Below are 19,466 nucleotides of genomic sequence, written 5' to 3'. Positions count from 1 at the left end.
CAATTTTCTGTGTCCCATCTCCTGAGCCACCACAAGCATCTTGCTGAGGTCTTTGAGCTTTATGCTCAGTTAGTCTCAGAGTGCTCACTGTCAGGCACTAAGAGCTACCATTACAGGTAAGGGCAGGGGACATGGGGCTAGGCAGATGGATGGTGGCAGGTGAGAGTTCTGTAGGACAGAGGGGAAGGATTTGGCAGGCCATAGCTGAGGTAACATGGCTACAATATTTTAGCCAGGAGTAATCAAGGAAGCAGAGAGGAGACAAACACAGTGAGTTAAATCTTGTTCATCAAAAGATCTGTCCCCAATTTCCTTGTCAGATTTCCAGTCCCTTTAATTCCCACTTGCCCTAGTGAAATTTCCTATGTAGACGGCTTGAGTGAGATACAGAATACAGCCACCAACATTTTAAGAAAGTATCATCACTTCCTTTAGAAAAGGTCAAACAGGAAGGAGACACGACATTAAGCCCTGCCCTCCTGGGTCTCTTGTTTTTCTACCACCAAACTTGCCCCTCAACTGGACACCCCAGTTCCATACCTAGCCTGCCTGTCTGCTTGGCCTTCTTGTTAGCACGGCGTGTGTCATCCCGGAGCTGGATGATGACCTGCAGTACCCTCAAGAAGAACTTCTGGGTAGATGTCTTGGATGTCAACATGGACATAGAAGGCAGCTGGAGCTCCCGGCCACCCAGAGGCCGCTTCTGAGATGCCACGATTACCACATTCTCAGCCACGTCAAACCTGGATAGTGTAGAGGTGGCTCGCATATATTGAGAGCATCAAAGCATAAACAACCAGAACAAGCAGGGCTTTCTTGTGTCAACCAGAGGGTATGGAATTTCAGAAGGAAATCACACATGTAGGAAAAATAGGGCCATGTGCATATAGGACAGAAACAAAATTGGCTCAGAGAGGAGGGAAAAAATAACAACTAGAAAATCAGGAAGAACCACTTTTTATAATGTACCAGACCCCAACTCCACAGCCAGATGGGCAGCTGCCACCTACCTGCTCTGCATTTTGCCTTTCAGCTTGGTGGTCTGTGGCTGTTCCTCAGGCAGGCCATCAGGGGAGAGGGTTTCACACTGGGCTCGCCGCTGCTGTTCCAGATTGTATTCCCGTAGCTCAGCCAGAAGAGTTCCTGGGCAGGCAGAGAAGCCAGAAAGTGTTTAGACTTTCCTACTGAAGCAGCTAAAAGCAAAAAATTTTTAAGAAACCTCCCCAGGCCGTCCTCTTTGCTCAGCTGTAGTGAACTTGGGACTGTACAAGAATCTGCTCCATTCATTTTACTGTGTACTCATGGATCAGCTGCCCAAGGGCCACTGGTTTACCTGGCCTCAAGGATTTGCTGAATCTACATGAAATGCACCTCAGTGCAGAGGGGAAAAAGTATCTTTTGAAGCCTGTATACCTCTCAAACTTCTGAGGTTTTTGTGGTAGTCTCGGCAAATTACTTAACCTCTTTCCCAATTTGCCTACCCATTTTAATAATGGGGGCTAATATTGCCTAAACTCACAAGGCTGCTTTGAGAATTAGGAGATAACTGTCTAGAATAGTGCCTAGGCCACTGCCTGGCCTAAGGGTGCTGACTGAATAAACTGGTGGCAGTCAAGAGGCCTCATCCAGAAGAACTTTGTAATTCTCATGTAGCAAAGAATACCCTAGGTCATATAGTCTAACTGACTCCCATATCAACTCAGCTCCAGAGACATTTGTGAGAAGGAGATAACTACACAAGTAGCTGAGATCTAGGGAGACCCATGAGTGGGATGGAGGTGGGAGAGAACAAAGAGAATCTCTATGCTGAAAGCAAATCTGACTCTACTCCTTGATTCATAATCACTACACCACCCCGGGTTTTAGTTTTCTTCTTGGTAAAATGTGAAAAAGACTGAACTAGATGATTTACAAGTGTTGCTAGAATTTTTATACCCTCAAAACTACACAAAGGCAGAGGGTATTATTCTCTGAATTCCTAAGTCTGAAGGTAGTGTAGGTGCATCTCTCAGGTGGTGAACTGCCTCAGCAGGTTCATCATAGGGCTCTTATGAGTGCCCACATTGGGAAAGCAATGTTAGTCCTTCGGGGGCTCATTTTCCTTCACTAAGCAACTGCTGTGTGCCAGGGATTGGGAATATAGAGAGAAGGCCAGCCTTGCTCTCAGAGAACAACTGAACAGAGGAAAACAGATCCTGAAAACCTAGTGGTATCAGTGCTGTGATAAAAGCATGCTTGGAGGCTGTGCTACAGATGTAGAGTGGATATGATTCAGCCTGAAGGCTTCCATAAAGAGGTGACACCTAAGTGGAAGGTTTCAGAAAGACAGGGTGCTTTATTCTTATTATTACCTATCTGTTTACAAAGCGTATAACCCAGATGGCGGGCTCCATTCAGTAGCAACTTCAAAACAGTGTCCCGGGTCCCAGGGTCCCCCCGAGAGAGCTGCAGTAACACATTTGCTGCATCCTCTAGGCCTTCTTCAGAACAAGAATGGGATGTCAACACCTGGGGGAAAAAGAAGGGAGATTGGGCAAGCCCCAACTTGAGAACTAAAACATTATTCACCCCAATCAATCCTAGTATTATCCACCCCCATTGACTCTTTCTCTCCCAACCTTGGGAGGTCAGAAAAGCTTGGACTTACTTCCACAGAGAGCTGGAGCTGATTTTCAGTGAGGCCAGAGGATACCATCTTAAAGTCTGTGCTGCTGCTGCTGCTGCCGATATCACCAACTTTAGCTGGAGATTTGCTGGCCTTAGTAGTAGTAGCAGCTTTGAGAAACAGAACACTGTAAGCCTCTGAAATTCACTTGCTACAGACTTAAAGTGGCAGAGTCAAGGAATCACTGTACTGCCCAGGGTTTCAAAATGGAAAAGTAGTGAAAATGAAGATCCACCCCCTCTCCATGGCCAAATCCAAGTGACTAGGAATGCCAAGTACTCTTATGATACCTTCTAAAATGACAAAGAATCCCAGATATTTATCTCAACTGTTCCTCTCCCATAAGAAGGCCCTCTGAAAGCCCCCTCCTTCAAAATCTATTTCTTCAAATGATTCTTATCAGTCTGCTGCAAAACTCATTCCCTTTACTTCCTGGGATGGCCTGGCTATTCGATTCTACCATGATTCACATTGTATCCTACTTTTTTTTTTAAATCCACACTCTATTTATTTGGCTGTGCTGGGTCTTAGTTGCAACATGTGGGATCCAGTTCTGACCAGAGATTGAACCCGGGTCCCTGCATTGTGAGCCTCAAGTCTTAGCCACCGGACCACCAGGGAAGTCCATATCCTGCCTGCTCTTGAGCTAGAAAGATTGGGGTTTCTTTAAAGGCAGAGACTTCCTCTCTTCTATTTTGTGCTTAGCCTAGGGGAACCCATATTCACTGGTCTTCACAGGACAGAGGGAGAGAGGGAAGGAAAGGAAAGAAGGGGGGAAGACAGAGAACTCTGACCTATGAGGGTGAGAATTAACATACTTGGCTATCATAAACACAAACCAAGTTGATTGCTGTCATTCAGGGAGGAATACCTGGATGGAGGAGTTGAGAGTGAAGTGGATGTACACACCCCACAGCTCCCAGCCTACATCCACACTTACTTGAAACAGTAGTGGTAGCAGTTGTGGGGGTAGTCACTGTGGTTGAAGCGGCTACGGCAATGGTGGATATAGCCGTGGCAGCAACCAGGGCTGGAACAGAAGTGACAGGGGTGGTTGCAGCAGGCAGAGTAGACGTGCTGGAGGTGGCACTGATAGTGGTGGTAGATGTGGCTGAGGTGGCAACAGAGGTGGAGGAAGCACTGCTGCCAGAATTAGCCTGTGCTTCCGACACTTTGTTTTCTGGGAGAGCAATTGAGATGAGAGAAAGAAGTCTGAGGAGCTTCTCAGTTAAGAGAGAGCTCCGGCGGATGACTGGGTGTGACAACATGTTCATGAGTTGCCCCAGTGGAGAGGCTTCGAGGCTGTATGGGGAGGTTTCCCCCTCACCACCAGCGCTCACTGGCACTGACTTCACGGAGTTCTTGCCTTTCCGGCTGACATTCATGTTGTCCAGTTTTACCAATAAGTCCCAGAAGTCTGTGCAAATGCCACTGCTTGTGGACTGTGAAGAGCATGGGCTGCAGGCCTTACTGCCCCTCTCCCGATCACTCTCACAGTTTGTTTCTTTGGTCCGCTGCTGTGTGAAGTGACTGGGAAACACCTGCCAGGAAAAGAAAGACAGGTTTGGTCTAGGAGGTCTACATAGAAACTATCTTCCTGACAAGGAAAGACACTGGCTCCTAGTCTCTCCACTCCTTAGGACAGCTTTGGTAACACTGGAGAGATGTAACATAAGAGTTTCATCCAACTGAAGCAGCCTAGAGAAATGAACAAAAGCTTTGTAGGGAGACAAAGGATTAGTAAACTTTTCTGAGCATTGATCTCTGTACTTAAAAATGGTGGTGGGGGGAATACCTATACCATCGTGCAAAATTGTTGCGATTAGAGGTAATGTATTTTGCATAGTGCCTGGTACAAGGCAGGCCCTCAAAAAATGGCAGCAAAGCTTATTAAAAAGAGAACTGTATTAAGTTCTAGGTCCAGTCATCTCCATCACTAGCCACATGACAAAGCCACTAAAGATTTCTGCATCTCAGCTTCTTCATCTGTAAAACTGGGACCATAAAGACCACTGAAGGTTGATCATTGAATGAGACAATGCATAAAAATTGTAAAGAGAAAAAAAACCCCACAAGATTATTTATTGGACTATTCCCAGAACACTAGACATCTCAGAGTAAGGACTTGTGAGCTCCCTCAGAGTTCAGATTTCACTAGGATATGGATGACACCCCTCTTTCATCCCCAGGAGTTGGGTTCCTCTAAGCTCCTCACCTTGGCCAATTGAATGAGTGTATCCAGAACATGTCTGCAGACAACAGGAGCAGCCTGGGGGTGGATATGGACAGTGGAGCCACTACTCGCATGTTTCTCAGTATGTTTGCGACCCCCTGAACGCTGGATCTGGAATATATTAGTCCTGCAGCCTAGGGCTGCATCCATGGATACTGAGAGCCAGGAAAGCTGGTTGGAACTCTTAGACTCCATCTTGTGTAGCAGGTCCAGGGGCCGGTTTTCATGGCTGCTTGACCCACAGCTCTTGCTTGACTTTTTGCCCTTTTCCTCACTTGAGGAGAGCTTGGGTGTTTCAATGCAAAGCTCACTCTCACTGCTGCGTTGCAAGATGGAAAGCAGACTACGGATAACCCAGTGGCGGGTCTGGGCATGGTAGCAGAGATTTCTCAGTACTCGGTGAAGACGGCTAGTATTGAGTTTTGGCTCATCCACAAAAAGTAGGACCAGGAGACAAGACAGGGCTTCATGATCCAGAAGGAGCCGTCCTCGGAGCCGTAGGAGGGTGTCCACATTACTGCCAGAAGGCCTGGAACAGAGCATGGTTTCTGGGTAACACTTTGGCTAGAGCTCTGGGATCAGGTATAGCCCTAGGGGAGGGGGATGAGCTGATACATCCTAGAAGGCTTGAGAAGAGAGTGTGTCCAGTCCAAGAACTGTAGGGGCTCTTTATATAGTAATAAGAGCTGTCTCAAGTGCCTACTATGTACCATATACTCTATAATATCTGTAACAACTTCCTCACAGGGCTGCTGTAAAGATCAGAGAACCATCCAGTTTTGAGATGATGAGCAAGAGGCTCAAACATATTAAGTAACTTGCCCTTCACCACACGACGACTGAGAAGAGAGCAGAGATTGCAGGACAGGTCTGTATTATCAACTGGTAAAATTGGACTGCCCCTAGTGCTAGAAGACAATGCTTACTTTGGCCTTCTATAGACTACCAGGATGTTGCCTGCTGAATAGGGACTGATCACTCCCTTCGTGTTTTCCATGTTAGATCTATTCTTCTTTGGCCTGGTTAAAAATGAAATCTTCTGCAGCCTAGATGCTGTAGTCTCAAGACAAGTGGCTTTTGCTATTTTCCTATTTGTATGGGAGGCAGGTGGCTTCCTTTGCTGTAATCACAGCTACAGCCTGGTGCCTGCCTGCCTTACTTTGTGCTTATAGTCTACGGTAGCTACACTAACCCAAAATTGTGGCTTTTTTGAAGGGAGAGTTCAAAAATCTGGCTTCCTCATTCATTCAAGTAAATACCCTAGAGAGGTCATCCAGCCTCTCCACCTAAAAATAAAGGGAGCTGGACTACTAGTAGACATGAAAGGTGGTATGGCAAGGAGAGAAAAGACAGACAAAAGGTACCTATTATGGCTGCTGCTACCCCCCATCTGGAAGGTGCCACCTCTTTGCACAGCAAGGCGAGTGTATTGGACCCCACGGTTGCCACTCAGGCGACTGGTGAAGGCTGGAAGGAAAGAAAAAGGAAACTGAAATTGGGGAGGGGACATGTGCTGAGCTAGGCCCAGGTAATACAAAGGGGAACAAAGAGTTTCATGTGGCCAAAGCTAGACATTACAGAGCCCTCCCACATGCTTCCCTCTGTACCTGGGCTTCGGAGAATGGCAGAGAGTGCAGAGGTGCTGCTGTGCCCAAAAAGTCGCTCATGCATGAGCTGCCTCTGCCGGGCTTCTTGCTCTCGCCTCAGGGCTTGAGCTTCAGCTGCAATGTCAGGTGGCATCACGGCCAACACACTGTCCTCCATGTCCTCTAGGACACTACGGCGCAGGTCTGAGGGCAGAGTCTGGATGAAGGTCACAGGGTCCATGGGGGTGTCTGAGCTGGCATTTTGTGCTAGTTCCCGTCGCTGTTGCTCAGCTCTCTGCTGTGCCAGTACCTACAGAGCAGAATAAGTCAATGGGGCATATCACGGCCAGGCAGTCTGGCCTACCAGCCCCCTACCCGCCTCACATACTTCCTCCTGGATGGCTGGAGGCAAAGCAGCCAGGAACTCAGGGCTCACTTCGGTGACACCAGGATTCCCCACCACTGCAGGAGCTGAGTTATTTGTTGAAGGGGCAGTTCGTGTTGGTGGACGAATGCCCAGCTGGTTCTGTAGGACTTCTCGGCGAATGTCATCAGGCAGAGCGGCCAGAAAAGAGGGGTCCACACCTTCGGGGAGACTAATACCTGAGGGGAGACACAAGATGTGAAGGGACTCTCACTTCTACTGATTGAAGGAAATCCATGGCCTTGCATGAGCTTTCTGTCCTCATTTTATGCCAAGGACACAGGACATACAGAGAAGGACAACCCACCCTTCCTTAGGCTCAGAATAGTTTCTTATTATGTGCCAAGTTTTGTGTGTGTACTCTCAATTAACCTTCACCAAGACCCCACCATGTAGCTATCATCACCCTTTCAGTATCAATGAGGATCAGGGAAGTTAAGCAATGGCTCCAGGTCCTGTAAGTAGGAGGTGGCAGAGAGGGGATTTGAGCTAAGATCAGTTTGACTCCAAAGGCCTGGGCTCATTCCATTGTGTAGCATCAGCATCCCCTTACTGCAGGTCCTCCTCCTACACATATACCGCCCTTTATCTGGATGGAACCGTTTGACTGGTGGGCATTTCCACACCAAGAGCTACTAGAAGCCTCAACAATCCCAAGATGGCCTGAGCACACATGGAGCTCACCTGCAAGAGGATCTTCTTCTTCACTGCTTGTTGAAGGCAATGGCTCTTCCAGAATTCCCCGGGAATCTGCTCCAGAAATGGCCACCGCGGAATCTCTGGTGGAAGAACTCTCAGAGGATGCAGGGGGAGAGCTGAAGGAAATCATTTTCAGGTTGTTCTCTGAACCATATTTTCCAACTTATAAAATACTCCTACAGTACCCCTTTTCTCATAGAAGCCAAGTTGATTTCCCCAGTGTTCAAAGCATGGGCGTTAGTTACTAAATATGAATGTGGCTTGAAATACCTGCCAACACATCCTTCCCTCCTCTCACTCACACAGTGCTTACCTGTCCTCAGGGGGCTGGGTAGGTTCCCCTGACCCATCACCCCTGCCTTGTACTTCTGTCACAACTGGTGGGGCATCCCCAGGAGTGGAGCTGCCTGCTGTGGGCTGCTCAGAACTGCCAGTTGCTGGGGCGTCACCCACAGCCTCCTCCAGGGTACAGGAAGCCAGGCTGCTAGTATCCATGGGAGAGCCTTCCAGTTGACTGCTGACAGCTGTCAGAGCATCAGAATCTTCAGCTCTCTCTGGGGAAAGAGAGGCTAGGAGGAAGTCACATGGAGAGGTTAGATCTCTGCTTCGGGGGGCGGGGCGGGGGCTGAATTAAGAAGCAGCCAGATCAGACTTCTTACTTCTTTAACTTCACTTCAGACGCTGGCCTGATGCTCCCCTCTCAATCTCATTTGCTTTAAAGAACTTAGCTCAAACACTTTCTATCATTTGTTTAACATTTATGATATTCCAAGCATGCCTGTGAAACATCTTCTCAGGCATCCCAGATAAGGGATCTCGTCACTTTCAGATTCCCTACAGGCAACATTTGCACAAGCACTTTGGTTCTGCTTATCTAAACAAGCAAGGGTCCTTAAAGGCAAAAACCCCTACACCTAAAGGTTTCTCCAGAGTAAGTCATATGCAGTACAGTAAAGAGCATAGATAGCAACAGGTTTGTTTACCCTGTTGGAACATTGCTGAGAAGAATTTTGAGGCCCCATTTCAAACCAGTGGGAAATAGTGCCATGAAATAAATGGTGTTGGCCAGGATGGGAGAGCTGTTTGTTATATGTGTGGTCACGTGCTTGCCAGACCTAGAAACGCTGAAGAAAAGCAAGCTAAGAGTTACACAGATCTGGATTTTAATCACAGCTCAACCACTTACTGAGTGACCTTGGGCTAATTGTTTCACTCTGAGTTTCAGTTTATTCATGGAGATAACAACCTTCTACTTCTTTTTAAAGAAGTTAATCCTCACATGATAGCCAGGAACAGAGCAATCACCTCAAACTGTTGGTGTCAATAAGGCACTCAGATGTATATATAATCACTTGAGGACACAGAGAAGAAACCTTAGCTCTAGCTAAAAAGGTAATGTACAATTTGTTTTTGTTTGGTCTTTAAGTAGTATCCAACTCTTTGAGACCCCATGGACTGCAGCGTGCCAGGCTCCTCTGTCCTTCACTATCTCTCAGAGTTTGCTCAAACTCATGTCCATTGAGTTGGTGACGCTATCTAACCATCCCATCCTCTGCCGCCCCCTTATGAGACCTAATTATGAGGACTTGAACTTCTACTTTAGAAATTCTCTAAAATAAGAGAGTAAAGAGAAACTACAAAGATATCCATTCTTCCCTCATGTTTTACCCCTACCCTCAAACCCTGAAATTCTACTTACTTATAGTGGGAGCTGGAGATAGCTCCATCTGAGTTGTTTCTGCTTCTCCACTTGGCCTTGTGGGACCCAATTCCTCTGGCTCTACAGGCATCAATAGCTGTGTAGAGCTCCCACCTTCTCCAATTGGGGACTGCAGCTCTTGAGGAATCTCTCCCAAGGCTGGTGGGGTTGGGAGTGTTGGTTGCTGTTGGGAGGGCTGCAGAGTGACAAGGGTCTCCCTGGGCTCAGATGTAGCTACATCAGTTGAAGATGGGGTTGCTGGGTAGCTGTCAGGCATAGGAGTCCCATCTTTCTCGGAAAGAATGACAATAAGGTTGTTAAAGGGCAATCAGTCAAGGACAGGGGGAGCCACTCAAATCAGCACATGTGGCATGACAGTGATGCAGCATTCCCCTCAACCACCAATTGCTCCCAGGAATAGCACCTGGCTGGTCTGGCATCTCGGGATGAGGGCTAAGGCACAGTGCCATTAGTGCCAAGAACCAAAGATCTGAGTCTTTGCAGACCCTAAAAATTAAATCCTTTCTGTGCCCCGGGTGGAGGGGGAGAGTTCAAGTCACTTTATAATATTTGCCTCATATACATATCACCTGTCCCCTTCCACCTCCTTTTTCTTGCAGTCCTAATTATCCAAGTAGCATCTACAACTCTGATGGAAGCAAGTGTTAAGACTAAATGTGAATGTGCTACACACCAGGGAAAGTAGTAAGTTGTATAGTTATCTTCAAATTGGGGCCTAAAATCCCTACCCCACAACAATACAACTTACTACCTCACCCCAGCATGAGCAGAGTCCTCTAGCAACAGCAGCAGGCAAAGGGCCATTTTACCTGATGACAGACCCTTTCAATGACCTTCTGCCAGATTCAGGGCACCAGGACTCCTACCCTCTTTCACTGCTTTAAAAAATATTGTGTAGGCTTTAGTACAATCATTTCCCAACTCAAGTGCCGAAGGAGACAGAAGGTATAGGGTAGCAGAAGTAAGTTCTGAGGAAATAGGGGTAGGGGAGACATATAATACCACATAGACCAGTTATTAGAATCACAGTCACAAAATAGCTACATTAGGCACATTAGAAGGAGGAATCAAAAGTATTTAGTAGTAATACCATTTAGCCCACAGAGCTACCCTCCCACAAAGCAGACTGCCCAAGGCAACATTCCTAGACTTTTAGATTCCACAGATCCATGAAATTTATATAAAAAGAAAAAATAAAAAGAGACTAACACAGGGTTACCAACTTTTAATTTAACCAAGTAAGAAAAAAAATCCATTAATATCATTTAATAAAAATATTGTGATACCAAAGAAGTAGGAAATACATAATCTCTGTAATTTATAACAGTTCTTTAAATTGAACGAGTTCAGCTTTCTGAAAAAGTCATTAAAGCTCCCTTATTCTGTTAACTTCCACTGAGGACTCGCATTTAGGAACCACTGTCAGGCGTTCTCATGAAGCACCATACCACAATGGTCACTAAAAGGGACAGGACACACAGCCTCACTACACATGCCAGAATGCAGTACAGCATAATCAGAATGAGAACCTGTAAACAGAGTACGTGGAAGGGGAAGTGCACCACCGTGGGAAAGACAGTAGACTGTATAGTTATCTCCAAGATGGGGTATGACCCTAAAACTATACAATCTACTACCTCATCCCACAGAGCACCAGTGTTCATCTTCAGTCTACTTGGGCCAGCTACTTGGGTCAGGAAAAAGAATCAACCAATAATTAGCAAGAAGGAAAAATGGGAAGGAAAGTTACCTGAGAGGTTCTGTTCAGTGGAGTCATTTGTCTTAGATGCAGCACACTGCAAAGAAAAGGGACAGACCAATGTGGGATTTTGCAAGCACATGAGATAGAGGCCAACTCTGATAGTCACCATCTCCCACATATGACCTGGATGGAGGATAAGCACTTTAGCATGAAAACAGACCTCCAATTTATCTAATATAAACTCATGTTTGAGATGGCTTGGGGATAAGGGGGAAACTGTCAGGGAGCTGACTAAACAATGAGAGGAAAGGATAGTAAAAACCACACTGGAGCTGGGCTTGGGCACAGGACATGATCTGAACACACATCGTTGAGACCAGCAAGAATTTCATCTATCTATAGTTTCCTTCTTTGGGCTTACTTTACACTCCAGGTTTTTCAATCATTCACCATACCTGCTTATTTCCCAAACCTTTTAATGTGTTTGAAGCAATGCCACTGTTTATTAAAAGGTCAAAGTTCTCTACAAAGGTATCAGTTAGATCAAGTTTGTTACCATAATTGAACATTTCAATATCCTTTTAAGTCTGATATTCTGACTGTTGAGTGAGGTATAATAAAATCTTTCACTCAAGTTTTTCTATTTTCTTATATTTCTATCAGCATTTACTTTATATATTTGAAAGTTATACTATTCAAGGTTCCAAAATTTTCAGAAAAACCAAAATCATGTTAGAGATTTCATTTATTGAGCCCTAGAAAATGCCATGTGGTGAAGGGGCTCAAGATAAAACATTTTCTGATTTGAAGCCTAAGCCCAACTTGTTCAAATGTTGGGATGGAATCCTATCAATACGGTTTCCCTGACACTTGTGAAGGCAATCCACTGAAATGGAATTGAAACACTAAAAGCATGGGCTTAGTCAAGGTCATTCATTCTTCTTGTCTAACCGTAAGTCACTGAAAGTAGAGACTATACAGTGTAACTGCTATGTTAGGAGCTCTGGCTTTGGTTTTTCCTCTAGAAGCCATATGCATGTACAGTGAATTTGGAGTGGATTATTTCTCAGGTTCAATGTGAACGTCTGAGAATCTTTAATGACTCTTGGGGCCAGCCACATGTATGCTGAAACTGCAGGAAAGTTAAAGCAGACATAGCCAAAGATGAATCCCCCCAGCTCATGGGAATCACCTGTGCACTCTGATCCCTGTTCTCCTTATCTTCTTTGCCTTTGTCGGTTATCTTTGTTTCTTCCTCAGCTAGTTGTTTCCTCCTTTTCTCCCTCCTTTCTTCCAGCTCCTCATCCCTCAGGAATTCCAGATGATTGACAATGGGCACTTTAACAACTGGACCAAAGAAGCAAAAGATGAGAGGTTGCTCAGAGGAGGTAGGGAGAAAGCCAAAAGGCAGAGCTTGTGGTCACAGAAAACGAGGGAAACAATTTTCCATGCAGTGTTCTCAGCCCTTGAAGATTCACTACTGCCCTTATAACCAAGCTGCTACACACCTGAAACACAGTCATGCATGCTCTCAGCATCAAGAACTTTGCATTCCTCTGTCCAGCGAGTCAGGGCTGTAGGGATACTGGATAGGGTCCCTGTAGAGAAACCAAGGAGAGTGAGACCTTAGCCTTGTCATGCATCAACTGATCCAAAAATTACAGCATTTCCCTAACAGGACCCAATGTCTACCATAAGGTTTGGCACATCACAGGTACTAATGTCTTTGGCTAAATCACCGAGTGGTTCTGGTTCCTGTAAAATGGGGTTTCTCCAAGCAGGGTGGATACTATTCTGTGTTTCCTCAGCACGTAAAAAGAACCAGACAAACGTTACCCTTTTTCCACCACATAAACTTGCCTGCTTGGCTGGTAGCTGTGCTCTGATCATGGAAAAAGTCATCCAGTAGTTCATCGTCAGACCGGGCGATGATGTGGACGTCATCGTTGCCCACTAGGAGGCGGGCTCGGCCTCGGCTTTGTAGGGGAAGGCTGCTGCTCAGCTGAAGGATGTCAGCAGCAGCAGAGGGACCAAGCAACCTGTAGGGTGATGGTGGGGTGCCATGGTCACTCTATATCCATAGGGGCCCTGCAACCTGTTATTGTGAGATCCTTTCTGTATCCTCTAGGAAATGCATAACATTATTATGGACCTGATCATATTGCATGTAAGTCTTACTTTTCTAACTACTCGATCAGTCTGCCAACTTTTTTTCGGTTGAAATTGCATATTACTCCATAGTTCCTGGAACAGAGTGAGCATCACTGATATCAGGCACTGTGTTAGGGTAGGGCTTCCCAGGTGGCGCTAGTGGTAAGGAACCTGTCTGCCAATGCAGGAGACTTAAGAGATGTGGGTTCAATCCCTGGGTCAGGAAGATCCCCTGGAAGAGGGCATGGCAACCCACTCCAGTGTTCTTGCCTAGAGAATCCCATGGACAGAGGAGCCTGGTGGGCTACAGTCCATAGGGTCGCACAGAGCAGACATGACTGAAGCGACTTAGAGCGGTATGGCACAGCATGGGTTAGGGTATAATATCTCTCTTGTATACCCACTACTATTGTACATTGACCATTATGACATCTATACTTCTTCCTTTCATCTCTAAGAATTGTTTCTCCCTAGTGCGAGAAATTAAGCCCAAGGACAGGGATCCTCTCCTGATCGTATCTTAGCCTAAGTTTAAGCTTATCATATGAGATGCTTAATGACTGCTGAATCTATGCACAGGACACTTAAGCAAAAGAATATGTTACACAATTTGGTATTTCCACAAAGGCTACACATATAATCCACAAAGCAACAGGGCAAATACATTATTTGTTTTGTCACAAGAACATTATCCTATCAGATCAAAACAATGCTAAAGCTCAGTGAGCCCAATAATCTTCCTTGTAACTCACCTCTGGAGTATAAGAGGAGGATTGGGCTGGCGATTCCCAGGGTAGTGAACGTGAATGGTATGGCCTGTGTTGGCCGTCAGCTGTCTCAGGGTCCTCTGACTGCGCCCAATGCCCTGGGTGAGACGTGTTGTAGAGGAGCCACTGCCCAGTGTCAGGGAACTGTGATCTGCATGGCGTACCATCAGTGGGTGGGTGGTAGGGATATTTCCTGGGGATGGGGGGATGTCTGCTGCAAGGACAATATGCAAAGGGATCAGTGCCAAAAAGAAATTTCTCCATGGTTGTTCAGGCAGAACCATGTCTCCTGGGCCTTACTTCCTCACACGGAAACCTGAGCTTTGTCCTTTCTCCCTCATTCCCACACCTCTTCTAGGATCACTGATACTACCATGAGTTATGCTGCCATCTCTCACCTAGATACTGCAACAGTCTCCTAATTAGTACCTTATCCCAATCCATTCTTGACACTAAGCCACAGTGATGCTTGTTGGAACCTCAGAAACATGCTGTTCTCTCTGCCTTGACAACACCTCTCCCCACTTTTCACCTGTTTTGTTGTTCTTGGCCTAGAAATTACTTCTGATTCTACAGATGGGCCTTTACTCTGTGCTTTCTTACCATACTGCAATGTAATGCCGGCTTACTCATAATTCTTAATAGACCATAAGCTTCTATGAGGGAAAAGGACTCTTTTCTTTTTTATTGCTATATTCCTAGTACCTAGAACACAGTAGGCACTCCTCACATATTTGTTCAATTTGCTGAATGGACAGAGGCTCAACTTATAAGAAAGACTGATGGAAATCACAAAAATGCAAAGAAAACCACAGAATAGAAAGTATCTTGAAAATTATGTAATCCACCCCATTTTTTCCACATTTTTCATTTACAGGTGACAAACTGAGGCTCAAAGAGGTAAGAGACTACTTGGCCAAGACAACAGACCAGAACAGTTCAGTGTTTTCTGCTATATTGTGCTTATGATTTGGGAGTAAAGACCTGCCTTCTCAAGACAGTTTAAGAACTTGATGCTAAAAGGGAACTTTGATGTTGATGGGGGAGGAGGGAGGGAAGAGATTCACTCTCTCCTCTGAAAAGATGCATCCTTGATGAACAGAGTGAATGTGTTCAAAATCTACTCCCCTATGCCAAGCTCAAAGGTGTCCATCCAAACTCTCAAGATCCAGTGTTACAGACGTAAGGATTAGTTATTGCCCTATCACTGTAGTGTGCACATGAGTGCCTGATGCAGTCAGCCTTGGTCTTTCTTTTTTTTGTTAACTCAAGCAAATCAAGTTGTTCAGGCTCTAAACTGGCTGCCATTTACTGAGGTGGCGAGAACAAAAGCAGCCTCTCATAATTTCTTCTTCTAGGTATACACTTATTGAGAGAGATTGATTCAGATATCCCTTGCCCCAGGAAATCAGCTAAGAAAAGAAGTGCTTTCTGTATCAGATTGAGAGCTGCTCTGGTTCAGGGCATAAGAATCAAGAGATAAAACCCAGCTGAGCCCCTGTATCTTACTAGCACTGGAGAACATGTTGTCAAACTCAATGATGAGATCATCCTCCCGGTCAAAGCGCTCAAATCGGACCAAGGGAGAAGCGTTCATATCAGGATAATCCTCATCCAATTCCATTTCAGAGCCATCGTCGTCATCGTCTTCATCTCCCTCTTCACCTTCATCATCCTCCTTAAGGGGAAAATAGGAGATGGAGAATTGCTGGAGGTAAGGATTTCTGAAGTCTGGTGTCATGGCCACATTTGCACATGAGGGAGGGAGGTGCTGAGGCTAGCAACCCGGACTGTTGGTTTTCTCCAGCTCTGTGTTCCCATGGAAGAGGTTGTCTGAACCAACCCAAACACAGTCCCCCCTCACCTGATCATCTTCCTCATCTTCCTCCTCCTCCTCCTCTTCATCCTGACTATCATCCTCATCCTCGTTACTGCCACTGCTGTCCTCTTCCTGAGTGTGCTCCTCCTCATCCTCAGGGTCCAGGATATTCATGGAATCTAAAACAAAGGGAGCACATTGGAGGACTATACTTAGCTAGAAAACAGGCTACTGTGCAGGCCAGCAGATTGAGTGGGAAGGTGATGGGGTATTTAACTCTAGGAGAGGAAGAACCAGATCTAGGGTGATTTATAGACTTAGTGAGCCAGCCCCGGTTTCCTAAGAGTGCCAATCAGTGCATCAATATGCTGAGCCACGTGGCTGAATGTGGAGGCTGGCTATAGGGTGGTGCTTGAGGAGCCATGGTCTAGGACTTGGCCAAGTCTATTGGTGCCCTCTTGCCTTTCCAGCCCTACTTTGCTACTGACTGCATCCTATTGGTAAAAGGGAATCTGGAGCGATGATAGCAGGTGGGTGAGAAGAAAGTGAACCAAGTAAGAAGTGACAGACTTTTGGGCAAGCAGTAGTAACATGTTACTCGAAAAACTGGATGAGGATAAAAGTGGATGGTGTAGGTCAGCGCATGCAGACAGATGCTTCCTTATTTTGCACATGTGGGCAGCTGCCTCCAGGAAAACCCTAGTGTAGTGTCTGTCAGACGTGCAGGGCAAGAAGGGAGGCCTTTCTGGCCTCAGCACTCTCACCTTCTCGGTTGGCCTGCAAGGTGGAAGCTTGGCTGAGGTTGGAAGGAGCTTCATCCATCAGCACGTCCTCTTGTGATTCATCCTCTCCACTTCTGCTCACTGAAGGTTACAGAGCAGAGCCTTCACTGAACAACAGAGGACTTCCCTTTCCAGATTGGGTGCACCTAATGTAGCTATGTACACCCAGCAGATATCCATTCTTTTTTTTCTTTTTTGGATGAGGGAGAAGACCTGGGTTCACTGCTGTTGACTAGCTAGGTGAGCTTGGCCAGTCACTTTACCATCTGAGTCTCAGTTTCCTCATCTGTAAAATGGGATGATCACATCTGCCCTGCCAATCCCACTAACTGTGAAACCACAGAGGATAATGGGTGTGAAAAAGCCTTGCCAAATTTAATACATGTCTACTTCAGTTTATCATTTGATTTACTTCATCAACAAAATAAAAACAAGTAACATATACCATTGGAGCATGGTGATAGTAGAGTACCTTTGTCATTTATCCTGAGTTGTAAAAAGGGCTATCCTTAGGGAATGCTCACTCTTTTTACACTACTGAGACTGAGAGGCAGAAAGCCCCTGGATTCACTGAAGAACTGAAAGGAAAGCGCTTTCTCATCCTACAGCCTCTATAGCCTCCTCTAAGTCTCCTTGAATAAACACTCTTGATGTGCCTACTCTATTATCTATACTGATGGCCACCCCCTCCACCTCCCCTACACAGGCAACACTTCAGACCAGCCACAGGTCTGTAGACGGCTTGTGAATTTCTCATCTGTAAGACTGTCAACATCGAGACAAGCAGCAATCTAGGCTGGCTATGAGCCCTTAGGCAGAGCTGAGCAAGCAGATGATGAGAAAAAGGGTCCTCCCAAGAGAGACTGAGGCAAAGGAAGAGGCTATACTCAGTTCTGGGGCTCTCACCTATAATTGTACTGTTCCCAGATCCGCCATCCCTCTCAAGCAACTCATCTATCAGGTCCTCCAGCTCATTCTCAACCTGGAGAGAAATAGAACATATATATGGATGCACACAAGTCTATCATTGTGCTAGTGCTGAAACCCTAAAAAAAGCCAGCAAGGGAGCATATATTTCTAGGATAATATATGACAGAGGATGTTACATAAGCACCACACACTTGGTGCTAAGAGCACAGAAACTACCATGTGCTGCCAATCCACACTCAAGACTGTCTTTCAAATGGGTCCATCCCAGTTATCTGAGACCAGATTAAGTCTTTATACTCTTTAGGAATGCAGGAATACATGCAGATCTCCTTAGAGCCAGCAGCTCAGGACTGTAGGCCTCATTTCTTGCCACTGCTACCAGCTCCAGAAATTACAATGCTTTCTATAGGGTCTTTAGAAGACTGCCATTTGAATGCTCCAGTGAGAGCTGGTGCTATAGGCACAACAGTGTTATTAAGGAGCATCCATTAATGACCAGAGCCAGGTAAATCAAAGGCCCTGGGCCCAAAGGGCTCAGGCAAGCTTTCTGTGTCAACATTTCATCTGTGCCTGTTTTCTTACTGAGATCAATTCCATTTCATAATATGGCATCCTGGCCCTGTACCCACCCCTCATTTAATACGATTCAAACACATTTACTGAGCATCTACGAAGGATATTATCTGTGCTCCTCTGGAAAACAGACAGCTAATGGCAAGGGTCTAAAGTCCTCACCCACCCACACCAGTTGGGGGTTTGGTTCAACGTCACAATAGGGGTATATGCTGGGTGATCTGCCTCCCTACCTGCATCTCTTGTGAACTGAGCACCTCAGGCTGCCCAGCAATCACCACTGAGTCGGTTTCAGCCTCCCCATCCATGATATCCCCATCTGCCACCTCTGTCTGAGTGACATCATGATCCTCCTCCTGCACTTCTGTTTCCCCAGGCTCGCCTGAAACAGTCAACCAACCAGCAAAATAATCAAAGAGTGCCTATGTGCGGGGCACCATGAGGAAAGCATGAAAACAATAAAGTCCCTTCCCTGGGCAAATTTACGAGTTCTCAGAGAATAAATGAATGGGTGACAAAGGAAAAGACAAGGCTACGTGTGAGGATAGCCAAACAAGGCTGCAATTTTAAGGAATTCTTTGTGGGGCAGATTCCCACACTACTATGACAGATCTGTGGAAGGCCAGCAAGTTCCCAGGGAAACAATACCAAGCCAGAACAGCTGTGATGTCATGCCCATAAAATAACTATGACCACCCGGCCAGCTCTCCAGTCCATTGGCTCTGATTCCCTACCTGGGTCCTGTTGGTTGCTATTAGAGTCCTGAGCAGCTCCTTGGGCATCCTGCTCAGACTTGCTCTTGCTAGAAGCACTCTTACTGCCAAAAAGGCTACTGGGCTGGTTCACAATCCGGGAAAGTGTTTCCAAAGGCTTCAGAGCAGCATTGACAGTGTTGGCCATGTTGGGACTGAGATAAAGGAAGATACAGAGATGAACTGAGCACAGAAATCCACACTAAAAGGAATGGAGGCTCATCAGAGTAACAACTGATTCCAGGAATGGAGCATGGAAAGTTCAAGGTGAGCCTGAGACAATTTGTTGTGCCAAATGGCCTTCAAAATCAAGTAGGCTTTAAAAAATTAATGGGGTCATTACCACAGGCCAAATCTGAGCATCAAACAAAAATAAAGATGGTAATGGATTATACACTATAAGAATGCTACCTAATAAACAGGAACAAGAAAATCAGGAAACTGTCACTTTGCAACCAACAATGTTAAATGATCTAGGCAAAGATCACTAATGAATGCTGCTGCTGCTAAGTCGCGTCCATCGTGTCCGACTCTGTGCAACCCCACAGATAGCAGCCCACCAGGCTCCCCTGTCCCTGGGATTCTCCAGGCAAGAACACTGGAGTGGGTTGCCATTTCCTTCTCCAATGCATGAAAGTGAAAAGTGAAAGTGAAGTCACTCAG

At 46.0% G+C, this 19,466-nt stretch overlaps 1 protein-coding gene across 25 annotated transcripts in view; it reads right to left on the bottom strand.

Annotated features, from left to right (window-relative positions):
• The window catches only part of HUWE1 (HECT, UBA and WWE domain containing E3 ubiquitin protein ligase 1), a 157,410-nt gene that overhangs the window by 9,808 nt on the left and 128,136 nt on the right, over nucleotides 1-19,466 (bottom strand). For 20 of the 25 annotated variants that reach the window (XM_025276922.2, XM_025276919.2, XM_025276925.2 and 17 more), the window contains 23 exons: nucleotides 18,786-18,958; nucleotides 18,285-18,433; nucleotides 17,455-17,530; nucleotides 16,531-16,629; nucleotides 15,812-15,945; nucleotides 15,457-15,625; nucleotides 13,933-14,161; nucleotides 12,890-13,068; nucleotides 12,538-12,627; nucleotides 12,222-12,376; nucleotides 11,078-11,123; nucleotides 9,307-9,594; nucleotides 7,921-8,176; nucleotides 7,593-7,723; nucleotides 6,873-7,087; nucleotides 6,506-6,794; nucleotides 6,263-6,365; nucleotides 4,881-5,427; nucleotides 3,606-4,206; nucleotides 2,648-2,775; nucleotides 2,352-2,508; nucleotides 1,011-1,143; nucleotides 541-743 (listed from right to left, as the gene is read on the bottom strand). In XM_025276922.2, the coding sequence (XP_025132707.1) occupies nucleotides 541-743; nucleotides 1,011-1,143; nucleotides 2,352-2,508; nucleotides 2,648-2,775; nucleotides 3,606-4,206; nucleotides 4,881-5,427; nucleotides 6,263-6,365; nucleotides 6,506-6,794; nucleotides 6,873-7,087; nucleotides 7,593-7,723; nucleotides 7,921-8,176; nucleotides 9,307-9,594; nucleotides 11,078-11,123; nucleotides 12,222-12,376; nucleotides 12,538-12,627; nucleotides 12,890-13,068; nucleotides 13,933-14,161; nucleotides 15,457-15,625; nucleotides 15,812-15,945; nucleotides 16,531-16,629; nucleotides 17,455-17,530; nucleotides 18,285-18,433; nucleotides 18,786-18,958 (4,550 nt within the window). The remainder of the gene's footprint in view (nucleotides 1-540; nucleotides 744-1,010; nucleotides 1,144-2,351; nucleotides 2,509-2,647; nucleotides 2,776-3,605; nucleotides 4,207-4,880; nucleotides 5,428-6,262; nucleotides 6,366-6,505; nucleotides 6,795-6,872; nucleotides 7,088-7,592; nucleotides 7,724-7,920; nucleotides 8,177-9,306; nucleotides 9,595-11,077; nucleotides 11,124-12,221; nucleotides 12,377-12,537; nucleotides 12,628-12,889; nucleotides 13,069-13,932; nucleotides 14,162-15,456; nucleotides 15,626-15,811; nucleotides 15,946-16,530; nucleotides 16,630-17,454; nucleotides 17,531-18,284; nucleotides 18,434-18,785; nucleotides 18,959-19,466) is intronic. The other 5 variants (XM_044936854.1, XM_044936856.1, XM_044936859.1 and 2 more) reach the window with 3 other exon arrangements.

The sequence above is a fragment of the Bubalus bubalis genome, chromosome X (genome assembly GCF_019923935.1).
Source record: "Bubalus bubalis isolate 160015118507 breed Murrah chromosome X, NDDB_SH_1, whole genome shotgun sequence".
Lineage (NCBI taxonomy): Eukaryota > Metazoa > Chordata > Mammalia > Artiodactyla > Bovidae > Bubalus > Bubalus bubalis.
This window is presented reverse-complemented; position numbering and strand designations above follow the sequence as displayed.